General features: G+C 49.0%; 1 protein-coding gene across 3 annotated transcripts in view; it reads left to right on the top strand.

The window, feature by feature from the left end:
- ENTREP2 (endosomal transmembrane epsin interactor 2) overlaps positions 1-10,603 on the top strand; it is a 193,379-nt gene extending 182,776 nt beyond the window's left edge. For 2 of the 3 annotated variants that reach the window (XM_083412776.1, XM_083412778.1), the window contains exons 6-11: positions 1,708-1,871; positions 2,520-2,655; positions 3,683-3,758; positions 5,251-5,835; positions 7,085-7,413; positions 10,318-10,603. In XM_083412776.1, the coding sequence (XP_083268902.1) occupies positions 1,708-1,871; positions 2,520-2,655; positions 3,683-3,758; positions 5,251-5,835; positions 7,085-7,413; positions 10,318-10,497 (1,470 nt within the window). In that variant the 3' untranslated portion in view covers positions 10,498-10,603. The remainder of the gene's footprint in view (positions 1-1,707; positions 1,872-2,519; positions 2,656-3,682; positions 3,759-5,250; positions 5,836-7,084; positions 7,414-10,317) is intronic. The other variant, XM_083412777.1, reaches the window with a different exon arrangement.
- The last annotated feature ends 927 nt before the right edge of the window (positions 10,604-11,530 follow it).

Raw genomic sequence — 11,530 nt, forward strand, 5'->3', positions numbered from 1 at the left:
TCACTATTAAGAAAGACAAAAAGAGAAAAATAAGTAATACAGTGGAGTAATAGTTACTTAGCACTGCATACCTTATGGGAGAAAACACCTCTAAGCTAAAACTGTAAAAACCCAGTATAAATACTATATGAGATATACCAAGTCAATCACTGTCCTGATATGTCCAATCAGTGACAGAGACTGCTACCTGCACCCCAGCAACCCTCATGCTGAGTTTGGAGGCGCTATCCGGGAGGCAGCCAAGCCTTTGCCAAAAATGGGTATAGTCATTCCAAAGTCATGTTTTGGTCTGATTCATATAGTCATTCCAAAGTCATGTTTTGGTCTCATGATTTATAGTAGTAGTAGTAGTAGTAGTAGTAATAATAATAATAATAATAATAATAATAATAATAATAATTTATTTATACCTCACCCATCTGGCTGGGTTTCCCCAGCTACTCTGGGCGGCTTCCAACAAAATATTAAAATAAAATATTCTATTAAACATTAAAAGCTTCCCTAAACAGGGGCTGCCTTCAGAGGTCTTCTGAAAGTCTAGTAGTTGTTTTTCTTTTGGACATCTGATGGGAGGGCGTTCCACAGGGCGCCACCACCGAGAAGGCCCTCTGCCTGGTTCCCTGTAACTTGGCTTCTCACAATGAGGGAACTGCCAGAAGGCCCTTGGTGCTGGACCTCAGTGTCCAGGCAGAGCGATGGGGGTGGAGACGCTCCTTCAGGTATGCTGGGCCGAGGCCGTTTAGGGCTTTAAAGGTCACTTTGAATTGCCCTCGGAAACGTACTGGGAGCCAATGTAGATCTTTCAAGACCAGTGTTATGTGGTCTCGGCGGCCACTCCCAGTCAACAGTCTAGCTGCTGCATTCTGGATTAGTTGTAGTATGGTTTACGGAGTTCAAAAGCCAATGAAGACCACTGCCCCACCTTAGGATCCCTTGGGCTGAGTGTGGCAATGATATCTCTAGAGGTGGCTGAACGTAGGGAACAAGTGGACAAATCGTTTTCTAAAATATATACTAGATTAGACTAGACTCCCCCTCCCTCCTCCCCTCTCTTTGTCGCTCTCTCTCTCTAAACTATGAGATACCTTACCCAACTTGTGCCCACTCAAGTGCTTCATTTGGCAGAATTGGCACTGCTACAGGTTCCTCATAATGCCCTTTCTGCATCTGTATGAACTCAGTGTGGCAGCACATACACTTTGGAACTCCCTGCCTGTGGAGACCAAGCAGGCGCCTTCACTCCACTCTTTTCAGTGCCAGCTCAAAACGTTCTTGTTTAGACAAGTCTGCTCAGATGCTTAGAGAGCTGCTGTGAATTTTAACCTGCTGTAGTATTTTTACTTTTTGTATGTTTTAAATTATTGTTATAAATGTTACTTAATAATATTATTGTTTTATCTTTTTGTAAACTGCTTTTTTCTACAGCCAAATCTTGTGGGAAAGGGGCTTACAAATAAATGGGTGACGATGATGAAGATAACGATGCTGATTGTGTGTCATAGTAATTAGAAGGAGGTACCATTCCCTCTAATGCTGAACATACATTATGCAGTGATTCCTTACTCGTATACGGGTGTTCTTTGGAAATGTGTTTTTGCCTTTTGCTCTGGCTAGCAGCTGATGTGCTTTCTCCTGCTGTATGAACTTCCTAGAACCTACTGAGTGCTATTCCTAATGCATCGTGAATCTCCTGCTTGTATCACACAGTTCCTGCCGCAGAGGTCTCATTCTGCCAACCCTGACTGTATGACGCCCCATGGGACTATCTTGGGGCACCAGACCTTGGATTTTGACGAGTTCATCCCTCCAATTCCACCCCCACCCTACTACCCACCCGAGTACACATGCACTCCTGTGATAGAAGCACAAAGGTAAATGATTTCTTTAGCCTGTGACTACACAAGAGACATGAATGAGCTGGTACTCAGCAAAGGGTTCTTGGTCTGCTGCCCTGTCCCAGGCCCCAGACAGCAAAGAGGGATTCTTCCAGGGCTGCTGCTGGCTTTTAAAGATAGCAATGCACTCTTGGGAGCCGCAGGCTCAGTTCAAATAGGCAGCATTTTCATTCATTCATTGTATATGTTCTTAGTAGGACTGTTCCTTAAGTTCAAAACAAGTCTTAGCTGATAAATCCTACAACATTTAGTTAATTCATTGAGTACAGTGTAAATCGGCATGCCTTTGCAAGAAGCATGCCATCTTTTGTCTTTAGATGACCCAAATGCATCATAGCAGGAATAATCTTGAAAGAGGCATTCCCTCCTGTGGGTGAGCGAAAGGGAGATGCCTCTGCTAAGGGGTTGCTTGTCCTCTGCACTTTTAAGAAGTAGTTGCCTTCAGAAAGAAATCAGATTTTTTATAGAAATGTCTGCCATCCAATTAATCAGGTCACATCTTTCATCTGAGCAAAAGTTGATTTAATTGATTGAACTGATTTGTTGATTAAATGTTAAGGCCCCAGTTGTTGATGGCTTTCTCTATTGCTGATTATTGTTGTCATTGTGTGTGTGCTTGTTTAGAGGGCTCCACCTGGACTTTCCTCACTCACCCTTTGGCGCTTTGTACGAGGTTGCCATCAACAGCCCTGGAATGCTCTATCCATCTGAGCTGCCCCCTCCCTATGAAGCAGTTATTGGACAAAGCCCAGCCAATCAGGTGAGAGAGACCACTAGGGGGAGGATTGTTTGTTTGTTTGTTTAAAAATTATCAATATACTGTACTGCTATGTCATTTTTTAATAAAAAAAAATCCAAGTGGTTTACAGCAATAAACTATAACACTGTACAATGAAAACCATCAAAAATAAGTTAAAAGTAGAAATCAGGTAACTATTGTGGAAAGATGTCTTCTTCATGGCCTGCATAGTCAGGAGGCCTTTGAAACTTGCCCCAGAAGGTGTGCTGAATCTCAGGATTGGGCCGATGACACTAAAGGCTCCATTTCTGATTGTCCATTGAGCCAGCTCAGGGAATGACCAACGACACCCTGCTGGTGCTCTCAGTGATCAAGCTGATCACTCTTCATCTGTGCCCAACCTGCCCAACCCAGCTTTTATCAGTCTCAGCCAGCGTGACCAATGCTCAGGCATTTTGGGAGTTGGGAGGGGTGACAGTTTGAGGAAGGCTAATGTAATTCCATGCAAATGGGGAGCAAGTATAAATCACATGATCAGAAACAACTCTTCTTCAGGAAGAGTTAGACAGGGATTGAATCTGGGACCTTCTGCATGCAAAGCAGATGCTCTCCCAGTGAGCTGCTGCCCTTTCCTCAGACGGCAAGCAGCGACCTAAGCAGGGATGGGCAACGTTTTCCCTTTTTTCCTGCCACAGGCCAACAGTGGGTAGTACCAGAGGCAAAAGCCTACTGGGTCAAAGACTCTCCTGCTTCCATCCTCACCATGTTGGACTGGAATTCTGAGTACAAGTCAGGTCTGCCCCTTAGGGCTCAATGAAGCAGTGAGATCCCTGCAGAGCATGCTCCATCGGCCTGGAGATGGCACAGGGACGGGGTCTGATGTCAGCATATGACCGCAGATCCAGCATAGCTCCATGGGACCTCCAAATCAACATGCACAAGACTGGGCTGTGAGCAGCTAAATCCCGAGTGATTTCTTTGATGGTGAATGCTCTGGTTCCATTAGCTTCCGCTCCTGATTTTCTTTTCTTTGCTTTGCTATTCACAGGTCACTGCTGTGGACCAGCAAGTCACAGAGCCCAGTCTGGGTGAGAGAAACACCACAGCAGGCTTCGGCAGCCAAGGTGATCTACGCACTGCTCATTCACTGGCACAGGGCTCGTGCCCACTTTGATGCCTGTACTTGTGACCACAGGCCACCTTGGCTTTTCCACCTGGTCTGGGGAAGGCGGGCCCAGACTGACTCCAGCTGCAAAAGCTGAGGCTGCTGAGCAGACACTTGGGCTGGGGTGTTGTCAATATTAATTTTTTGTATCTTTATTTTTAGATCTTATTGTGATTTATGTGGCCATTGTTCAATTTGGCTGTGTACTTTCTGAAGTGTTTTATTTATTGTTTATGACTATTTTTGTAATGTTTTGTAATTATGTAAATCTTTTCATGTTGTAAACTGCCTTGACCATGGTTTGAACCAGTGCTTTTTTCCTAGAAAAATAGGTGCCTGTACTCACCATGAAGTTGTTAGAGTAAGTGCCACACTTTTTGACAACCACAAAAAGAGGCGCTGGTACTGCATGCCCTTGAGTGCCCCCTGGAAAAAAGCTCTGGTTTTAACCATGGAAAGGCAGCGTACAAATCACATGACGATGATGATGATACTGTACCTGGCAGCTGAAATCACAAAATCAGAGGCAATTAAGAGAGGTTCGGTGCTGCATTAGATCTGCACCAGTCCATTCATGTGTGGGACTCATTGCTTTATCTTGCGCTCGTCAAAGGATGTGCCTGCACATGCCAGCCAGCTCCAAATGTGGGGAAATTTCATTTAACCTTCCTTGGGGTTTTCCTTAGAAGAGGACTTGGAGAGTTGCTTGTAGGAAGAACACCACTAGACAAATGAAGGAAAATAGAAGAGTTTCCCAAGAATTTAAGAAATCTGGGAAGTTTATCTGAAAACAAGTGAATCACCCAAAGGAGCAAGGGCTTCTTGTTAGAGCAGAGGCTTTAGGATTCAGGGCTACATGAGAAACATAATGATCAAGAGTGTTGCAGTACCTTCAGCCCAGGGTCCCAGGGTGGGTTACAGCTTTAAAACACAATTTAAAAAAACAACTTACAGTCATAAGGCAGGTGGGTCCAAAAAATGTAAGGGTAGGGGTAAAGAGGTGCATCTGCAGCATTCTCTGAAAGCTGTATAATATAGGTGTCAGGTGCACTTCTGTGGGGAGGGAGTTCCACAACGTAGGGGCCACCGCAGAGAAGGCTCTCCTGGGTTGCCACCCCCTGAACCTATGAGGACAGAGGAATTACCAAGAGGACCCCTCTCTCCTGAGCTCAGCACCTGAAAGGGTCTTTAGCAAATAAGGGGGTCTTTCAGATATCTGGGGCCTGAATTTGGGGTCTGAATATTTAGGGCTTTAAGTCTGAGCACCTTGAATTGAGCCGGGAAATGAACTGGCAACCAGTGCAGCTGATTTAAACCAGGTTGGCACTTTATGGCACTACTCCTCTGTTCATTTCATTCTCCCTTTGCATTTTTGACGGCATCATGAAACCAGGTTGGCCTGTGCTCAATAGTGGCACGGCAGCAGTTTCTGACTCGGCTCTGTTTTGCAGCCTCGGCAGACAGCACTTCCCACGTGGCCTCTGAAGCAGCTGACACCCCTGAGCACCTCAGCTACTCCTCAGAGGACCTCTGTTCCCTGGAAGTCCAGGAGTCCCTCCTTTCCACGGACTTCTCTTCATACGAAGCAACCCACAAAGGTGCCGTAAATAGGAGCTGCTCCAGCTTAGACTACAGCATCCATTGTGGGCTGCATAGGACTCTCTCCCAGGGTTCCCCAGGCGACGAGGCCAGCCAGACCTCTGTGAATGGCTCTCGTGGCCAGGAGCCCGAGACCTGCTCCCGTAGTCGCTCCTCAGACTGTTCCTCAGAGAACTTCACTGCCTCCAGGAGAGATTCACGCAGCTCAGTCAGAGAATGCAGAACCACACCCCCTCAGAAGCCACGGAAGATGTGTTGCGGGGTCTTCATCCCACCCGCTGGGCCACAGACTCACCATGCCCATTGCTCAGTGCCTGCAAACAGTTTGCCCCACAGCTGCCCAGAGAGGATGGCCCAACAGCGCACGAGGAAAACCAGGATTTCCAGCATAGTCCGATCCACTAGTGACCCTCTGTCATGTTCGTCTGCCACTGAAGGTGAGTGTTGCCTGCTGAGCTACTGGTCAACAGAGCCAGTGGCGGTGTAGTGGTTAGAGTGCCAGACTAGGACCTGGGAGACCAGGGTTTGAATCCCCCCTCAGGCGTGCTGCTCACCAGGGGGATTTTGGCCAGTCCCTCCCTCTCAGCCTAACCTACCTCACAAGGTTGTTCTGGGGACAAAAGTGGGGAGGAGAAGAAAGATGTGTGCTTCCTTGAGCTCCTTGGAGGAAAGGTGGCATCTAAATGTTATAAATTAAACAAACAAACATAACATTTCCAGATGTTGTTGGACTGTGGGGTGAACACACCTGTCAACACGGCATTCTCTTCTGTTTTTCATTTTTCCATTTAAAGTTCAGTTTGCCACTAATTCATCAATTAGCATTTTTTAAAATGTTGTCAGCATTTATTAATTTATAAAAATATTTAATAGACAACTATTTCATTAAAAATATCAAACTGGTTTCCAGTAAAAATACATAAAACCATACAGTAAAAACCATATTAAAAACCATATTAAAAGGATGTATTCTTAATTGGCTGCATAGACCTGGCAGAAAAGAAAACTTTTCAGCCAGTATTTAAAAGTCGGCACAGAAGGTGCCTGCTGAATATCCAGTGGCAGAGCATTCCACAGGACTGGACCAATGACACTGAAGGCACATTTTCTTTCTGTTATCAAGTTAGCCTCAGCATTTAGTGTGCGTTTCTCTTATATGTGCATATATTGTGTGCAATGTGTGATACCAGGGGATGGGCCACTGGCAGAAGGCCACAGCTTCCCCCCCCCCCAATGTGGTGCCCCCTTTGCATGAGTAGTACACAAAGAGGCCCAGAGAGCCGACTGATCATGACAGGGCAGGCATTGAACAATCAGAACAATTATTATAATATCAGAACAATGATTTATACAGCCAGGGGTGTGCCTGTCTCATTTTGCTGCCTCAGGTGAAATGGGAAGGTGCTGCCCAACTGCCCCCAACCCTGCCAAAGCCTCGCTTACTAGCTTCCAGCGAGGTCTCACAAAGTCCCAGGAGAGCTCAACCCCGGCAGCAGGAGAGCACACACACACCCTGGATTCTGCTGCCCACAGCAGCTGCTTCCGTCTCATGAGTGGGCTGGCTCTGTCTATAGGCACTGGTGGTGGTAACAATGACCCACTGAACGCGCTGTGGGCCTTGTGTCTGAATTAGCGCTGTTTCTCCCCACCGCCTTCATAACATTTCTCCTTCCCGTTCGGTTTTAGTTCCTGCCTCTGGTCCTCACGTGGCTGCCTCTACTTATCAGGACTCCAGAAACCAGCTCCATCCAGTGGGGAAATTGAGGGACCCCAAAAAGGCTGGACGCTCCCGGAAGCCAAAGGCCTTCCAGACCATCTGCAAGGAGCGTCCCCACTCTCTGGTGGACCTGCAAGCCTACAAGGACACGAAGATCCTGGTGGCCAAGTTTTTGGAGCACTCGAACTGCAACCTTCCCCCGGAGGTGCGTCATGTGGTGAACAGCATCCGGTCGGTCATCAAGTCTGACGAGCGGCACATGGAAGAAGCCATCTTCAGTGCAAACATCATTGACCAGGTGGGCAGCTTTAACGCTTTGGTTTGGGTAACGACGGCCATGGTAGAATCTCCTTGTTCCATGGCAGTTTGCTGCTGGATACCAGTCACTGGGGAACAACAGAGCGAAGGCAATGGCCAGGGCAGCCAGAGGGCAGCCGACACCCTCCAGATTAGGGATCTCTGCGAAATTGCTACTTTCAAATTTGATATCAAAACTAGTCACAGTTAGGTTGCTTTGAGCTCAGTATCAAAGTGGATGCAGATTCCATGTTGTCAGGGGTTCAGGAGCAGAGTCACAGGAGAGGGAAGAAACGGAGAGCGAGGGGGAGGAGTCGGAAGGAAATGTCAGCGGCGACAGTAGTCCGAGGTCTCTGAGTCTCTCCAGTGACTCGGAGGATTCACAGAAAGGGGCCCCCATGGTCAGGGCAAGGGGAGTGCCCAGGGGGACACCTCGGGAAGGAGGGGACTCAGAGAGTAGCAGCTGGAAATCCGGGCCAGCGTCCCCCCCAGAGTGCAGTAGGGGGGAGGAGTCCAAGGCATCGGGATCAGGGAGCGCGCAGGCAGAGGGAGAACGTGAGGCAGGACTGACCACACCCTCGTCAGGGAGCGAGGAAACGGTCATCCGGAAAGTAAAACGCGCGCGCGCGCCAAGTTCAAATGTACAGGAGGGCGGCAAGGTGGGCAGCCCGGGTAGGGAGCCAGGTCCTAAAGCCCGTCGAAGAGAGGGGGAGGAGTCAGAGGGGTCAAGCTCTGCGTCGGAAGAGTCCAGGAGGAATGAGACCCCGGGGGGTAGTAAGACCCAGAGGAAGAGAGAGAGAAGGAAGAGGTGGAGTAAGATTAGAGTATTAAACTGGTGCACAGGGGGTGGAGATCCAGACAGAGCTTCGCCGGTCTAAAGTCCAGACGTAGGGCTGGGACGCTGAGACTTGTAAATGGAGACTATTCTTCAATAAAGACTTTGATACTGTACGATCGGCTAGCGTTGGTCCTTGGTGAGCTGGGACCCGGAGCCAGCCCTGACACATGTACATGTGTGGAATGCCCCAGCCCCTTTTGCATGGCAGTGCCAACATTACAGATGTGGCCAGATGGTACCAAACAGGCCAGCAAAGCAGAGGTGGGGGCGGGCATAGGAGAAGGCAGGCAGACAGACACAGGGACTCATAGATGCACATCCACACTATCAGCCAAGCAGTCACAAACTCAACAAGAAGCTTCATGCAGGCAGGAAGGCAGGGACTCAGCCCGGGGGGGGGGGGACCGGGGACCTGCATCTTCAAGTGGGCTGGCAGATTCACACAGAGAGAAACACACACTAGAGGAGAGTAGGATGTAGAAAGGCAGGGCTGGCAGAATGAGGAAAAACAGGCTGGAAGGCATGGAAGAAGTAAACTGACAGGGAGAAATTGGGGGGAGGGTTTGCCACCATCTCAGAGAACACAAGGCAAACAAAGTAGGTGGAGAACTGAAATGAAGGTGAGAAAAGAACTTCCCTCATCCCTGGCCATTGGCCACCTCCTGGGGCTGATGGGAATTGTAGTTCGTCACCATCCAGTTTCCTACCTTCCTAAGATGTTGGATGTTGCACCAGATTATGTGTTTTCATTATGTTTTGATCGGTGTACTTTTTATTTTTTTACACTTGTACGATTTTGTGGCTAGGGAATAAAGATCACAATTCTGTGATCTATAGTGGCTCAGAGGTAATTTGGGGGTGCAGGTCATCCCACGGTGCACCCCACAAAGTGCCAGCAGGTAACTGGCTTGACTCCTTGAACCACGATTGTCAGGGCTGGCTCCTGGTCCCAGCTCACAGAGGACCAACGCTGGCTGGTATTTATGTACAAAAGTCTTTATTGAAGTACAGTTTCCATTTCCCGCCGCAGCGCTCCAGCTCTACGTCTAGACTTTAGACCGGCGAAGCTCCATCTGAGTCCCCGCCCCCTGTACACCAGTTTAAGACTCTAGCTTTACTCCACCTCTTCTTTCTCCTCTGGGTCCTGCTGCCCTCCGGGGCCCCTGTCTCCCTGGATTCCTCTGAGGCTGACGATGATGACCCCCCTGACTCCTCCCGCTCTCTTCGGCGGGCTTTAGGACCTGGCTCTCTTCCCGGGCTGCCCACTGTGCCTCCCTCCTGTACATTTGAACTTGGCGCGCGCGTTTAACTTTCCTGATGACCGTTTCCTCACTCCCCGACGGAGGTGTGGTCAATCCTGCCTCATGTTCTCCCGCTGGCAGCGCTCCACCTGAACCCAATGCCTGGGACTCCTCCCCCCTACTGCACTCTGGGGGGGACGTGGGTCCTGATTTCCAACTGCTACTCTCTGAGTCCCCTCTGCCCCCTTCTTCCCAAGGTGTCCCCCTGGGCACTCCCCTTGCCCTGACCATGGGAGCTCCTTTCTGTGAATCGTCCGATTCACTGGAAAGACTCAGAGACCTCGGATCGCTGTCATCGCTGACATTTCCTTCGGACTCCTCCCCCTCACTCTCCATTTCCTCCTTATCCTGTGCCTCTGCTCCTGAACCCCTGACAACGATTTTGCATCCGGCTCCACCACCACCCAGACACACACACACACACACACACACCGTTTTGCACCAGGCGGTGGCTCTCAGGGTTCTAGCTTTTTAAAAAGCAGCAGCAAATTTTGCTACAAGGGCCTGCTGGAGCCATCAGGGGCAAGCTATTCCACTTGCCTTGCCCCACCCCTTGCCTCAGACCCCTAAAAGGCGGAGCTTCTGTTTAAGTACTTTTTCTTGCTGTCTCTTAGTGTTTTTGTGGGTCCAAAAGGCAGAATATGAATAAAGGAAAAAGTAACGTAACCTTCCGTCCCAGAAGTCTGCAGTCTGCCCACCTCTGGCTCTGCTCTGTATCTCGCTTTCCTCCTTGCTCTCAACTTGTGCCTCTCCTCTTTCTCTGCAGGTGATCATGAGCTCCCGACAGAATGTGGATACCTCAAGAAAACGGCTCCAGGAAGACCTCCACCTCCAGAGCTGTGGGGCACTGAGCTCTCCGGTGGCCTTGTTACGCAGGGCCCACGTTGGCCCCAGCTTAGAGAGACCACACAGTTTAATCGGAGTCTGTCGAGAAACCATCCTTTGACAAAGTACTGTGGCTGCTCCACAGAGGAATGTTCCAGCTCCACTGCAGGCCTCTGGGGGAGCCCAGCATCGGGGGGGGGGGGCGTTAAAAGGCAAAGCAAACCCAATAGACACCCCTGAAGAGTCTTCCTTTCATGGTCCAGCTTTGGATCTTAACTTTCAGTGGCACAGCGCCCCGGTTCCTGTGGCTGCCTATTGAAGGGGCTCCTTTTGCAAAAGACCATTGGTTTATTATTTAACAAACAGACACAGACACATACTTTTTCTCATTCAAAGAAGTTGCTTTTAAAAGTTTTGAAGGACATGCTTGGGGCTGGAGGGCACCCCCCCCCCCCCCGTTGCCAAGCTGCGATGACCCTGCTTTACAACTTAGAAGTTGTATTTTATTCACTGTACCTCAAAAGTGTTTTAACTAATTCTGAACAGTGTTTTAATAAAAAGAGAAAAAGAAAAAATGTATTTCTGGACATCTTCCAGAATTGATTTTCTGCAATCAATATGTGGATTTTCTGTTGGGTTTCTGGGGGAGGGGGTTTGATGCGTTTATTGTCTATGCCCCCCCCCCTTTTTGGGCTAACTGATGTGCTGTTTTCCCCTTTTTAAAGATATTTCTGCTCCACTGATATTGACAATTCTAAGATTGAACCCAGGATAGTGGGCTGGGGCACTTCTAACCTACTAACTACTGTTGGACCAATGCCCGTCATTCCTGACCAGTGACTGTGTTGGCCACAGTCCATGGTCTGGCAACATCTGGAGTGCCCTATTCTTCTAGGTTACAAGCTGGATCCCTGGGGAAAGCTAAGTGTCTTATTCACGGCCGGGGGGGGGGGGGATTGAGCTCATGCCCCTTTTATTTGGCAGTTGTGGACCAAACCAGAACCAGTGCTCACTGCAGAGCTGTCCTATGGGGCTTGGGAGTGGTTCCAGAAAGCAGAAAGGTTTGTGCAAGAACTTGAGCACTTCTTCACCCGGCGCTTATGCAGCTGGAACACTTGCACCCTCCCTGCTGCAACAGAAGCTCAGTCAACAGA

Source organism: Podarcis tiliguerta (assembly GCF_965153285.1).
Source record: "Podarcis tiliguerta genome assembly, chromosome: 14".
Classification (NCBI taxonomy): domain Eukaryota; kingdom Metazoa; phylum Chordata; class Lepidosauria; order Squamata; family Lacertidae; genus Podarcis; species Podarcis tiliguerta.